We start from the raw sequence: 14,647 nt of genomic DNA on the forward strand, positions 1-14,647 counted from the left end.
GTGACACACGTCACAGATCTGAATGCGTCTGTTTATGAGACGGCGCTATGAAAACATCTTTCACCATCAGCAAAAAGAAAATAAATTAACCATGGTCCACTGAGAATGTAAGACACATGCATGGACAGAATTGCGCTTTGTTGTTTTTTGAGCCATATTAACTTGAATAAGCTTGAAATATGACGACAGAGACATACAGAACATATTGACTTACGAATGTTTTCATTTCAAACATATGTCCATCATCCTTCTATCCATTAACATTGGGCAGGGTAACAGAGAGCTGATGCCAATTCCAGGCAGCATAGGGTTCTAGGCTGGGCTATATCCTGGACAGGATGCCAGTACATTATAGGAGCGATTCTCAATCCAAGTCCATGACCCAAATTCTGAAAGGGTCGTGAGGCAGAGTTTTAAACTAGCAAGCCCCTATGCTGATCCACCCAGATTCCCCAGCCCTGACCTTAACCTATATGATCCGTTCTTGGTTCTGCAAATGCTTAGCGCAAAACTAGTAAACACTCGACCAAGCCAAATAAACCGATCCACAGATGCTTCATTTAAAATTCAATGGCGCATCCAAACAGATTTGTGCAATAGGCAGTGATTGGCAAAAATTGCACTGTGGGCTTGATCATGGCATTAATTTAAACGTATACTTCATACAGGGTAGCGACTGAGCTGGCATGGTAAAAATTGGGTCACGGTGCAAAAAAGATTTAGAACCACGATATTATAGGGTACACACAGGGGCAGAATTAGATACAATATGGGCAATTTAGAGATGCCAATTAGCCTGATTATGCTTAGAACCCTGGTGATGTGTTGCAACATTGTTGCCCTTCATGTGTCATCATAAAATACAAAGAAAAGGCAAAGGATGCTGGTTTATTTTGTTAAATATGAAACACCAGGTTTTGACAGAATCACCTGCTTTGAGTTTTACACGCTCGCTTTTTCGTGAATTTTGGAATGAATTTTTAGGTAAAAGAGAAGAGCAAATTTTTTCCCACAATAGAAGCAGTGGAATGGCTTCTCTCCAGTGTGAACTGCCTGATGCCTCTTAAGATTATTTGGCTGCGAAAAAGTCTTGCCGCACGTACCGCAAGCGTACGGCCTCTCTCCCGTGTGGATGCGCTGGTGGCGGTAAAGATTATTGCGATGAGAGAAACTCTTGCAGCACTGGGGACATTTAAAGGGTCTTTCTCCAGTGTGAGTTCGCTCGTGTTGGTAGAGACCACGCTTATGTGTGAAACTCATACCGCACTGCACACAAACAAACTCCCCTGTGCTCGCGTCCCAGCCGACGTCACTGTGACGATTCTTCTGCAAATTCTTGCCAGGCAGGATATATCCGTCAGTGTCTGGAAGGTGTGAGTCAAACACTGTGTCCTCATATGATCCTGGGAACTCCCCTAACGTGTGATGCTGCTGGATAAGCTGGATCTGGGTCACATCCTCTGTTCCCTGTAAGACCTTCACCTGACAGTCAGCTTCCTCCTCTTGGTGACCAGGCTGGAACTGCGCGCTTGGATGCCGTGGATTATTACTGGTCTCTGATATATGCTCCATCTCACGGTGCTGATCTTCAAAGGCTGGTTTCTTCATGCTGTTAGCACCTGACTCCACAGTGTCTTTGGGGAACATGAAATAAAAAACAAAAAAACGTAGACATGAGCACAGGACAAAACAGCAGTAGGCGTTACTACCAATTCTGTGTCATTCATCTTAAACAAACAAACACAAATATATTAGCCTCTGTGCAACTCTTAAAGGAGGAGACATGCTTGTTTTGACAGACACAATATACAGCCATAGTAAAACAAAATACACATATACAATTGACTTAGTTTTAAGGGTACAGAGGTGCATTAATGTATCGTAATGAAACAAATCCACATGGTCACATTTGTGATTTTTTTCAATGAAGTTAAAAAAGGTTTCAATTTAAGTCATCAAAGCAATCGAATTATCGATTAATCGAACTGTAGTAGAAGTTAGAGATTCCTGATGCATCGAATTGTTCCCTAAATAATCAGAATTGAATCAAATCACCTTGGGAGGCAACAATTTATTCAGCTTTTTAGTACAATACTTTTCCCCTGTTAAGTGTTTTCTGAATGAATAATTAAACGACAGACCACTGGACTGGCATGTAGTTGAAGAAAATATATTAGGCAAATGTTTGAATGTATTGGATTTCTCGTACCGATGCAGCTGAATTTTTTGAGAAGGACTTTGCCTTGTGCAATGCGCTGCCTAGTATAGGATCCAGGCCCCCTGTGACCCTGTACTGAAATGTTTCCCAATCCGATTCCAGGAACCTACAGTCAGTCCACATTTTTGCTCCCTCCCAGTCCTGTGGAAACACTGCTGTACTAGTCAGTCACAGGACACCTAACAATGGGTGGATACCTACCACACCTCTCCAGTGGCTGTATCCACCTACTTTCTTCTTTAACCTTCAGCCTTTTCCCCCCATCCGGCGGTACGGCGTCACACATCTCCTCAGCATGGGTCTCCTCCTTCACCAGGAACGCTCCTGTTCGGTTCTCCGCAATGCCTATGCCGTCCTTCACTCCCAAGGCCTCCTCCTGAAACTCTCGTCCACCGCCTTCCCCATCTTGATATTCCGAGCGGTGCAGCTCAGTCGGACCCCCCCGAAGCTGCGTTTTATGCCATCTCTCACACCGTTCAGACACTGCCCTGGGCTCTCCTCCTCCTCCTAAAAAAACACCATGAATTAATAGCAGTCACAACAAAGGAAATGTATTTATTCTGACTGTTATATAGGAAAACATGGCAGTTTTTACTTATTGTACTAATTTCACTACAACTAGAATTGCCTTTCCATAGATTTTTCATTCATAATTACGTTTGTCACCACATCTTCTCACATATTATTTTTCCTACCCCCCCCCCCCTCCACCCACAACGGTGGTACAAGAATTTCACGATTTTCCCCAAATACAATAAAACTTGAAATAAATGTTAGATTAGTACAGATGTAAGCGCATGCAAAATGGCATTGCAGACTGTATCAGTCCAGCTGGTGTTTGTAGGACATCACTGCAGAACCTACCGCACATTTCCAATGGCTGGATCCACCTAGTTTCTCCTTTCACACCCAGCTCCACCCCTGGGCCACTGCCCCACGCAGTCCGCACTTGATTCTCCTCCATGACAAGCATCTCATATCCGTCCTTGTCATCATCCACTGCCTATGAAAGATCACTGAGGGGAATAACTCTGAGTACAATTCAAGTCTGTATTTTGGTAAAAAAAAAAAAGTACCCAAAAGCATTAACGCTATTTTGACTCATTAACATAACTAGCTATGCACAAAAACACAGGATTAAAATTCACAGGAATGCACAGAAGCTGACCTTGTACTGTCCAAGGCCTGACTCCTCTAGAACGGGTAATTCCTCTTTTTCTCTCCATAGTTGAAGGCTCCACTCACCTCCAAGCTCTCTCTCCACTGGAAGAAACAGCATCCGACATCTAGGCTTAGTTGAATCATGAGTTAAAAGCAAACATATGCATTTCATGCAATACCAATACGTATGCCATACATCAGTGATTAATATGAAAAAATTGGCATGTAAATGAAAATGCAGGTCTTTGAAAAACACCATGATAGTCCTACTTTCAAATGTACTAGAAGACCTTTAAAGTGTGTTTTGATTTTTATTTATTAATTAGACCTGTATTGTTTTTGCTTTCCACCTTTACATTTAGTTTACAGACCATTTACTGAAGCGGTAATCTAGCCAAGGAATCTGCTTCGCTGGCGGATGATTACGGCCCTCAATAGACATTATTTGAGCTTACTGTTATATTTTTATTAGTTCCCCACTCTACCTGAAACTCATTCCTGCAGATCCCCCAAGTTCAGGGTGTCTGAGAGGCTACCGTAAAGGACCATGGGAATCCATTGGTCGCATTCGATTGATACTGAATTGGATGACGTCACTACAAATTCATGGAAGTGACGTCGGTGGGCGATTTAGACAAAGCGACGTACAAGTGAGAAGCACGGAGCATGGTCAGCCAATTCAAGGGCAATACGATCACTCAGCTGGCCAGGAGATAAAAACCCACCTTCGGGCACAGAATCTGTAGGCTGACCACCTAATCCACCCTATGAACTACTTCCGGTTTTACAAATTACTTTAAAACTGAGAGGCTCCCTTACTCGGCTAAATTGTTTGTTTCCTTGATTGAAAACTCATCCAGCTGTTTCACATTAACATTAGTGACACATGCATGCCTATAGGAGACTGACCAATCATCACACAGCAAGAACTCGGTGTTTAAGTGAAATCCAGAGGTCCTTAGGATTGAATTGGTAGTTTAAAAACCCTGTCCTAGTCATAGTCCCCCCCTGAATTAGGTGGTCAGCAGAATCATAATCGTTGAGCTACACGCACCCATCACTTGCACTGTGTATTACCGATTCTAGATACCGCTGTCTTAGCCTATGGTCGATTTTACATTTAAAACTATAACAATTAAAATGAAAGTTCCGATAACCCTCATCGAATCGCACAAGTGGCTTACTACCTCCGTCCGTCCCTCCCAATTCATCGCCAACCTGAACCCCAAACGAGCGACAGCCGCCGCCGCAGCTCCCTCCACGCCCTCGGCCCTTCCTCAGCTCGCTCTCCATCAGCTCCAGCTTCCTTTTAAGTGTCGTGTTCATCTTCCGAGTCTGAGATATTTCCAAGCGCAGCACGGCAGCGCCATCATCAACAAGTTTAACAATATCCGCCAACGCTGCTTTCGTTAACGTTTCCATTATAGACGATAATTGTGGGTAAAAGGTGCTAATAAAGGCTGACATTTCGAAAGCCAAATTTTATACAGTCTCTCTCAAAACGATATTGAGTTTTGTTTTGGACTAATGATGTTATCTGGAGAATGAGCGTAAAGCAAAATTATTCTATTTCCGGGGACTTCACAGTGACGCATAGAAATCGCACAGAAAGTAGAAGAGAACAGCCAGAGTTGCCGATCCAGATGTGTCACACGTCGACCCGCAAACTCCTGCAGCCCTAATTGCATTAATTTACATAAGAAGTCATTTACATCCAATATGACCACTGTGGTAAACAAGCGGGCGTTTGCTTAATTTATGAACATTTTCATTGGCCTTAAACTAATTGAAAAATCTAAAATAAAGACTACCAGACTTAAATTACAATAATTCGTTGGTTTATACTTAAAATGGTACTAGTGCACAAATAATGAATTGTAATGTTTGTTGCCGTGTTTCTTCACTTGTTGAATATAAAGTGATTACTCCCAAAAGAAATTGCGATACAGGTAATAGCAATAGTTTAATTCTAAATAGCCAAAACACCAATAAAATTACACTTATATCTAACACTGTATAGCACCTTGCAATATATTTTCCTGCGTATAGAGCACATTGCAGGCAGCACAGGGCAACAGGCTGCATGGGGGACACCAGGCAGGATGTCAGTCCGTCACCGGGCACAAAGAATCACACACTGCTGGTAAATCAGATTCGCCAACTTGACCTAAGCGCATGGGGAAAGAGCGGAGGTGGGAATCTAACCCATGAACCCGGGAGGTGTGAAGACTTCAACAATTTCCTTCGGGAAGAATAAAGTTTTAGTGTGTCTCATCTCTTATCCAAATCCAAAGTGAGTGTTCCCTTCTAGCATCTATATGATTTCTATTGTCACAGTACAATCATATTCCCAGGATAACTTCCTGTTGATGTTGCTTCATATTAAAAGCAACGGTAGAATTGGATTTAGTTGTATGTGTTACGATTTTAAATAGCATTAAATGTGTTCTCTACAATATATATTTCACTTACATCATTACATATAATTTACATTATCTATTATATTTAGCATCATAACATATGGCCTTCAGTGACCGTATGCAATGGGAAAAGAACAAAATACAAAATAAACATTTGAAACTGAAATAAATATGTAATGTGCAATATGAAAGATACTCATAAATCATTTATATAATACCGTAGTTATTCATGCATAGTTCTTACGCACAATGTAGGCTGAAAATATGCCTGAAATTCCACAATAATATTCCTGCATCGTATTTTAAAATGATTGCTTAATACGATTAACATTTTCTCCAATGACAATTTTGTATCATTTGCAATGAATAAACCCAATCAAAATAAAAATATTAATTTAATGAAAGGCTACGTCTAATTATGGACCTTAGAGTAAACTTTCTAAAACGTTCTTTCTGAATACCATGGGTTTTTATTTTGAAAAATAAAAACTCCCGTTATCACCGGAAGCAGAACCTTACCTAATCCTTATTATGGCTGTTTTACCACAGTGCCGCTCACATTACGGCTTTATTGTAGATTAATAAATACTTAAAACGTGATGCTTTGCAAATTCTCTGGGACAGTAATTGTTTGAAATAACCCAGAGTTTGCCTGTCTAACGTGAACTTTAAAGACGGTAGTGGCTGGAATCTGGGGACAATGTCGTTTCTTAGTTTTAAGACACAATTAGCCTCCATCATGGATATGCTGGTTAGATCAGCGATAGGCGAATTTAGTAAACTTGAGCACAGCCCTGCTGTGTTGCGGTTGGATATGTGGAAAACCGAGGGCGACGAAGCAATGAAGAGGAATTTGCAGTTTCTCAATGAACAAAGGACGGTGGGTTTATTACGGCGGGGGCGCAATATTTACTATAGTTTTAACAATGTACCCCTCAGCAGACGTCTGACCTGGTGGCAGTGGTGTTTTCCTGACACTGGCGTGAAAGAGCCAATACCTCTCTACAGATGCTATTTTAATCAGTGTATTTAATTGCATATAGAGCACAATAGCGACTTTCTGCCTTCAAAGTAGGCGGATGCAAATGTGGGTTCAGATCCTACCTCAGACTTTCTATATTACCCTTTGCGTTGGCAGTAGTTGCAAGACCGATGAAACATTCTGGAAAAAAATCAGTTTTTACTTGGTTAAGCAAACAAACTGTAAAATGTTCAGTCAAGCTTTCGCAGTTTATGTGAGCTGCCCGTTTCATAATAAGTGATTTGTCAAATAAGGAAAGAATAACAACTTCTCCTCAGTTAGGGACACCCTATAGACTAGGAACATTGCTTTTGGAAATGTCGTTTCAGCCCAAAGACTGTTGTTTACAGTCTGCATCTTTGACACCATAATTTTGCCCGTATGGTTCTATGCAGTAGGCGGGGCTCTTTCCTCAAGCTCCTAGGGTTGGTGTCTCTGACCTCGCCATGCAAATTCTGTTCGTGTGGAATTTGCATGTTATTCCTGTGGGTTTCTTTCCGCACTGCAGAGACATGCAGTTTTAGGTTTAGTGGTGCCTCTCAATCGTCTGTAGCTCATGACTGTATGTGCTTATGCGTGTCCAAAGCACTGACACCCCATCCAGAGTGAAAGACAGCCTTTTGATGCTTTGGAGAGACCCCTTGTGATCCTGACCAGAATACATTGTTGAAAGATGGATGGATATTTTCGTGATTACTGACTCCATTCCTGCACATTACTGCTTTGATCCTTCCGATATGCTTGAAGTTTAGTTGACAGTGAACGTGCAGGGTTGTCTTTTTAGGCGAGCATTTATACCTGCAAAAAGTAGAATTTTTATCTGCCTCATTTTGAGTATGATTTATTTTTTTTCCATTTTTTTCATCTCTTTTGCTTATATCAAAACTTTTTACAAAAACTCACCAACCAAGCATTTTTGAAATGTTTTGTTTTTTTGGTTTTGACCAGGATTTTTTTATGTAGCAAACTATGGTAAGTTTTACAACAAAAGTCCAACAACATTTTAAAGGTGACAGAATAAGTGGGAAAGATTCTATATTGCTTTCAGAATTTACCATACCGTTTATTTTTCATTTTTAGACTTTTCCATGATGGGCAAGCCTGATGATTAATTTCAGAGGGATGCTGACATTCGGGAATAGCATCAGTAACATCTGCTCTGCCATGTAATTCTGACGGAAACCTTTAAATACTTCTCATTTTCAGACACAGTTGGCCTCCGTAATGGCGATATTGGCCAAAGCGGCGGTGGCAGAAATCGGCAAGCTTGCTGATGACGGATTCGCTGTGTTGCGTTTGGAAATGTCCCGGAGCCAGAAGGAGAATGACGATCTTAAGAAGAAAGTCCAGCGGATGGAGAGCGAGCTGAGGACAGCCGGGAGACAAGCGGGGAATTCAAGAGGTGCATCAGAGAGCCGATCAATAGGGATTCAAGTCCGACTTGAATTAAGAGAAACTGAAAAAGGTAAGAGAATTAAGTTCTTTCATACTTTTTTTTCCTACATGGAGCTTAGCAATTTAGGTGATGCTTTTTTCTTTATGGCCACTAGGTGTCTCTCTTGTCTGAGTGTGATATAGACGTGTATGAATGTTTGACAGTTGGCTGTTCTGCTCTCAGTCTATCCTTAATTCTCCTCGTATTAAATATTTAAATTGGATATGACCTCAACCAGTGTAATGTGTGTTTGATTAATATGAATTGCAATGCTTATACTGCGGTGCCTGTATGTTAGTCTTCAGTCAGGTTTCTTCCTTTTGGTGTGCAGTGTAAGGAGCTACTATGTAAGCATCCAAATTCCTTTACTGGTCTAGTATAAACTGCAGCAAAATTGCATGTTTTGATGTGAATGCCGTTTTCAGCAGATGGGTGTTCTTCCGCAGAACAGGAAGTGCGTGAGATGGGAAAGCAGCCCAGGTTGTGGAGGGATGGAGAGACCATCACTGTGAAACTAGAAGATGATTTGCACTCCGATGGCGCGAGTGAGGAGGTCTGACCGCACAGCCTCCTGATGTACTTGTCATTATTATTCATCCATGTGGACACTAGAGCTGTATCAATACTGCAGATAACTGATATAACGCGATTCAGTTTGTCAAGATATTTCATTCATATTTTGAATCTTTGTATCGACTTACTAATTTATTGCAGTACCGTTTAACACTGGTAGATGGCAGCATGTCAGATTGTTTATATATATTTTTTTTCAACATTTGCTCATGTAAATACAGTGAAGCATCTACTTCTGAAATGTTAAAGTACCAATGAAAAGTTTTATTCTATATATTTTTTTTCCACATTCCCCGTTTTAAAAACAATTGTGCACTTTGGGTGCTCAATGAAATACCTACTTTATGCAATTAGAAAGTTTGCAGCAACTTTATTCAAAGTACTGACTCATCCATAGTAGGTAAAGGTTTTTAATGCCTGCTAATAAAACACAGCCTGTTTTAAATTTTAGTATTTCCATAATTTCAGTATTGGGGTGTTAATCATTAGAATACAGTGGTGACGTTGTGATGCTTTGTGACATATTGAATCGTGACTGTGATTCATATTGTGTCGTGGGCTAGTTGGCCACACCTAGCCCTAGTGAATGCTGTGAAGGGGATGTAGCATGTCTGAAAAATCATGAATAGATTGTTCATGATTGAGAGTGTCTTTTTTTTTCCTAGGAGGATATAGACATAGAGGATGACAGACCGGAAATACTACTGATCAAGGAGGAGAGACTGGAAGGGGAGCTGTGGACCAGTGATCTTCAGGATGGAGAGGAGAGTAAGTGGGTTACAAACAAGTCTGTAGTTGAACGATTATACCCCAAACACAATGGCTGCTATAAACAGCCAAGTGCAGTATTATATTCAGTAGGGTTTAAGGCTGTTAAATACTACAAATGTCTAACATTAATACTGAACTTTTCTTGTAACAAAATGTTACCCAAGTTCTGTCAGGTAATTTTCTTCTCTTTTATTGGGGTGCTTTGCTTACAGAGCCCCTAAAGGGACAGGATTGGAAAATATTATTAACCGTCTCAGGGTTTTCACTCCTTCAGTAAACCTTTGCATCCCTTTGTAAATGTTGTCATGTTCCCGCGCAATCCTGTCTCGTGACCTACAGTATATATGCTGTACACTCGCTCCCACTGTCTCTCCCGTACCCACCGGTCCAGCAGTAAAGGGTCCCGTTCTGTTTACTTTGAACTTGGTCTAAAATACACAGATACAGGGGTGTAGGAAGTGGGTAGGACGTGTACCCCCCCCCCAATATTTAATTCATTAATTCATTCATCACCCAATAAATAGAGCTTTTTGTTTAAATGATTGTTGTGGTCCCTAGTATCAAACTCTCTCATATGCTGTTGCATATATCTATTATTAATGCTTTAATACATTTATCAGACTGTTTCATGCAGCATCATGGCAATGCAGCAGAATGTCGGCCATGTCTTTTGTGAGAGAACATGTAAACAATTACAAGGGAACACTGCTTCGGCCCTGTTCCAGCAAAAAAATCCAACCCAGTATCTCTCAGGGGTTTCTGTTTTCTACATTTAGTTCTACAAATTTCTGTTGTTGAACTGTCTTGTGGTGCAGTAGCTGGTGTCAACCAGCATTATAGTGATATCTGAGTCATTTAAATGTGGTCTGACATCATTAAAATCAATTCTGTTTATTGTTAGCAGTATGAATCTCTATGTTTTCAGTGTCTTTCTGAATTGTTATTAAAACAGTTTTGAACAAAACTTCCATTCCAGCTTATTGGTATTCAGACCCCAGAATATGGCAAAATATTTCAATCACGGATCTACTAATTTCTTGAGATATTTTGGTGAAAAGCTCGCATTACACAGCATATACGGTGTTTTCAGTGAATTTACAGTCTATGTTTCTTCAAGCATATATTTTAATTGAAGGTGAATTTTTTATTTTTATTTTTTTTCCTATGTGTCCTTATAGGGAATGTGGACTCCGGTTCAGATGCAGGAACGACTCCAGTCTTGGAACATTCGCACTATAGGGAAGAGAGTCCCATGGAGACCACATGCGCTAAGAGTCGGGGGAGAACGGACACGGAAACCTGCTCCATATATCTCGATTTGGCTGTGAAGGAGAAAGACGATTCCTCCCTCAGCAGGAGCAGCTTCACTGCACAGAGCCAAATGATAGATTCAGTGATCGAACAATTCATCTGTTCACACTGCGGAAAGAGCTTCGATTGTTTTAGCCGCCTCAAGACACACCAGCAAATACACTCAGGAGAGAAACCGTACAGCTGTGATAAGTGTGGGGAGAGCTTCTCTTATCTAAGTAACTTAAAGAGACACGAGAGGAATATCCACAGTGATAAAAAGTCCATCCATGGTTCATCCTATGACAGGTTTGACACAAAACGAATCCATATTAATTTACCACACAGACTTCTGCCTGGGGAGAAACCGTTCGGTTGTACACTGTGCGATAAAAGTTATCGTAAGCCAAGCCTTCTTAAGAAACATCAAGTTGTTCACACAGGAGAGAAACCGTATAGTTGTGATATATGTGGGAAAAGTTTCTCCTATGTGTGTAGCCTGAAATCGCATCAGATCAGTCATAGTGGGGAGAAGCCTTTCTCCTGCCCGCAGTGCGGATCCAGCTTCACAAAGAAAGCTAACCTCGAGACGCATTTAAGTATACATGCAGGAGAAAAACCTTTCAGTTGCCCGCACTGTGGAAAAAGCTTTTCCCAGAAAAGCAATCTTAAAGCTCACGTTAGGGTCCATACAGGTGAGAAGCCGTTTTGCTGTGATGAGTGTGGTGAATGCTTTATTCACGCAAATAGTCTGAAAACCCACAAGCAGATTCATACTGGGAAGAGACCTTATAGTTGTGAAACTTGTGGGAAGAGCTTCAGTCGAGCTACGCATGTGAAAATCCACCAGCGCATCCACACAGGAGATAAACCGTATAGCTGTGTTACTTGTGGGAAGTGTTTCAGTCAGAAAGGTTACCTGAAAACACATCAGGTGGTTCACACAGGCGTAAAGGACTTCAGGTGTCTTGTCTGCGAAAAGAGTTTCAGTCAAGCAAGCTGTCTAAAAAAGCATCAGCGAATTCACACAGGTGAGAAACCGTTCAGCTGTGAAAAATGTGGGAAATGTTTCGCTTACCAAAAATCTCTCAAAGAACACAAGTGTGTCTCTGTTTTGAAATAGACTGTTTTGAAATATCTTGTTGATTTCACTGTTTGGTTTACTGTACCACCATGTTGCTAGTAAAGTCGAGAGTTGGAAGGGTTTTAACAGCGTGGGTTACAAGAATCAAATTCATTTGCAAGTAGTTTTAATTAAGTAATGTGACACTGAATATCCAAGGGAGGGTAATTTATCACACGAGATTGAAAATATTGGCCTGTACTTTAATTGTCCTCTTGCATCAATTTTGCATTTTGAATCTGACGTACCAAAAAAGGTTGTTGCTTAATTGAGAAGTTCTGCACTAAAAAAATTAATTAAGGAATTGACATTCGTGTCATTAGTGCAAAGGCGATTTCTAAAAGTAGGTCAATTGTGGAAATCAAACAACACCAGTACAAAACCAAGCTTGGTCTTTTTTGTGGTCATGGATTTATTTGTCAGCTTCTTGTGAAATAGTGAGTAGTGGAGACTAATAACCAGCTTGTAATGTAAACTGTGAAAAGATGAAATTATCTCCCCCCCCCCAGAACAGTGATGGCTGCCAATGCAAATCCTGCCATTAAAAGTAGTGCCTGAAGTTTTCTTATCGGTACTTAGGAGTCTGAACACAGCTGGTTTGTGAGCATTAGGGGGAGTCTTAGGACATCAAGATGTGAAGTTGATGGTATTTCAGAATCATGTAGTCAGAGCTTCATAGAGATCAGGTTTAAAGGTGAACAGCTTGATGAAATTTTGAAACAGTACTAGAAGTCAGGCATGCAAGTGTCCCGGGATCCTGTTCCTTTTCTTTCCTAACACCACAATAGACCAGTAATACTTTATTGATCCGTGTGGGGGAAATCTCTTTATTTACCCTGTTTTGTTCTCCGTGAGAGACAAACCCAGGTGGGAACAAACTTGGGGGGTGGGGGGATCACAGTATGGAGGGTGGGGGTTGAAGGCCTTGCTCAAGGCCAGGACTTGAAGTAGTAACCTTCTGATCAGAGGGACTTAATCTGCTGAGCCACACATTACTCCCGAATCCCGACCCAATGCTCATTGTCTCCCCTATACAAACCCGAAACCAAGAGTGGGACCCGGCTGTTTCAAACCAGACTGAACATAGTCCCCATACAACCTTAACTTTAAAATAAGAAGAAAGGATAAGTGCACTGTTACTTATTAAGTATGGCTGGTCCGCAAGAGAAAAGCAAGCAGCTCTATATGATTCACCAAAAGCCCTGTTATGAGCATGCTGTCCGAAAACAGCTGTTCTATGGCGTCAAATTAGTGCCAAAAGTCGTGCGCATAAAAACCACGCGCGCATGCGGTCGCGAGCAGAAAATCCATGCTCCCTACAAGCTCGCGATTGCACAGCACTCAGTCGCTCGCTCGCTCGGCGTTAAATTAGTGCCAAAAGTCGTGCGCATAAAAACCACGCGCGCATGCTCTCTACGCGCTCGCGATTGCGTAGCACTCAGTCGCACGCTCGCTCGGCGTTAAATTAGTGCCAAAAGTCGAACCGCTCGCGTGCTGAAAACCCATCCCCTCTACGCGCTCGCGTTCGCTGGACCCTATCTACGCGATCGCGTCTGCTTTGGTAGAAGATGAAGATAATTGACCAGTGGATGTGGGATTCACACTGTCATGACGTCGGAGCAAGTAAGTCTTACACTGAGTTCACATCTTTTAGAGATTCTGTTTTCATATTCCACGTTAAGGATTGGAATCGCGTGTGTCTTAATTAATGCAGAGCTTGAAATTCAATGCGGTATAGCTGGTATCTCGTGCAATATTATTTATTCAGTCTGCTATCATAATTTGGGAATTTCCCACTACGTCTTACCGTATATAAAAGAATGGGCCAATGTACGGTAAATTGCATTGTGAATAACATTTCTTAATACAACATCACAAAGCCAATTTAATAAATTCAAATCCTGGGAAGCGCGCTCCTCAGATATTAGTTCTCGGGTTAGTGTTAGCAGACTATAGGCGAAACCACCTTAAGTGCTATCTATTAATGTTTATTAAATTAGCATTAGAATGGAGAGGTTTTTAATATCTTTTGTCCTTGTAGCTGCTAAATACACTCATTATTAAAGCCATAAAGTTGTCTGCCTGCTACATGGGAATCTCCACTGAGTAAGTGTATTTGGTGGATTTTATTTAACTTTATATAAAATGTATCATCATACATGAACAAGCACCTCACAAAACAAAAACATTTCATTTTCATAATTAAAACTTTTGAATGGTAGGCCTAGTGTGTGGATCAGAGACAAGATCTTGACACCTCATTAACTATAATTTGTTCTGTGAACAGCTCAGATACCACCTTCTCGAAAGTCTTCTGCATAAAATAGAAATGGGATTCAGCGCGACTCCACTAAATTTGGATTACCTGGAGTTCCTTTGTCATCAGGAGCTGTTTCTTCTGCAGGCCTTGTCTAATCACATTGAAGTACCTCCTGCTATCACCCTGGCTTTGCAAGAGCTCTTTGACCTTATGAGGGCACATCTGGAATGTCCAGCCCCATGTGTCACACAGGAAGTCACTGCCACCAAAGGACGACCCAAGATTTTGATTGAAGAATGTTTGAAAGAAATGCTCCATACACAACTTCCTGTGCCTTGAATAGCCACACTGATGGGTGTTTCAAGAAGAACAATC

General features: G+C 41.2%; 2 protein-coding genes across 6 annotated transcripts; one reads left to right on the forward strand and one right to left on the reverse strand.

Moving 5' to 3' along the window:
* Positions 1–868: 868 nt before the first annotated feature.
* Positions 869–4,962, reverse strand: LOC125704830 (zinc finger and SCAN domain-containing protein 12-like). 2 transcript variants are annotated; one of them, XM_048970918.1, is made up of 5 exons: positions 4,567–4,962; positions 3,387–3,481; positions 3,083–3,221; positions 2,420–2,722; positions 869–1,634 (listed from the first exon to the last, which is right to left on the reverse strand). In XM_048970918.1, exons 1-5 carry the CDS (start codon positions 4,844–4,846, stop codon positions 943–945), a joined length of 1,509 nt encoding a protein of 502 aa, XP_048826875.1. In that variant the 5' UTR covers positions 4,847–4,962; the 3' UTR covers positions 869–942. The 2 variants fall into 2 exon arrangements, with proteins under 2 accessions (XP_048826875.1, XP_048826874.1); XM_048970917.1 differs by having other exon boundaries at positions 2,420–2,725.
* A 1,360-nt stretch (positions 4,963–6,322) lies between these two features.
* On the forward strand, positions 6,323–12,099 carry LOC125704823 (zinc finger protein 883-like). 4 transcript variants are annotated; one of them, XM_048970895.1, is made up of 5 exons: positions 6,323–6,679; positions 8,027–8,285; positions 8,681–8,808; positions 9,494–9,596; positions 10,778–12,099. In XM_048970895.1, the coding sequence occupies exons 1-5, from the start codon at positions 6,500–6,502 to the stop codon at positions 12,010–12,012; spliced, it is 1,905 nt and encodes a 634-aa protein (XP_048826852.1). In that variant the 5' UTR covers positions 6,323–6,499; the 3' UTR covers positions 12,013–12,099. The 4 variants fall into 4 exon arrangements, with proteins under 4 accessions (XP_048826852.1, XP_048826853.1, XP_048826855.1 ...); XM_048970896.1 differs by having other exon boundaries at positions 8,684–8,808; XM_048970898.1 differs by having other exon boundaries at positions 8,702–8,808.
* Positions 12,100–14,647: the final 2,548 nt, after the last annotated feature.

Source organism: Brienomyrus brachyistius, chromosome 12, assembly GCF_023856365.1.
Source record: "Brienomyrus brachyistius isolate T26 chromosome 12, BBRACH_0.4, whole genome shotgun sequence".
Taxonomy (NCBI): domain Eukaryota; kingdom Metazoa; phylum Chordata; class Actinopteri; order Osteoglossiformes; family Mormyridae; genus Brienomyrus; species Brienomyrus brachyistius.

Coding starts and splice junctions, on each gene's coding strand:
- LOC125704830 (XM_048970917.1), bottom strand. CDS start 4,846: ATGTCAGCCTTTATTAGCACCTTTTACCCACAATTATCGTCTATAATG. Junction 3,222..3,386: donor CAGGCCTTGGACAGTACAAG/GTCAGCTTCTGT, acceptor GATCTTTCATAG/GCAGTGGATGATGACAAGGA. Junction 2,726..3,082: donor CCAGCCATTGGAAATGTGCG/GTAGGTTCTGCA, acceptor GTGTTTTTTTAG/GAGGAGGAGGAGAGCCCAGG.
- LOC125704823 (XM_048970895.1), top strand. CDS start 6,500: ATGTCGTTTCTTAGTTTTAAGACACAATTAGCCTCCATCATGGATATG. Junction 8,286..8,680: donor ATTAAGAGAAACTGAAAAAG/GTAAGAGAATTA, acceptor TGCCGTTTTCAG/CAGATGGGTGTTCTTCCGCA. Junction 9,597..10,777: donor TCTTCAGGATGGAGAGGAGA/GTAAGTGGGTTA, acceptor GTGTCCTTATAG/GGAATGTGGACTCCGGTTCA.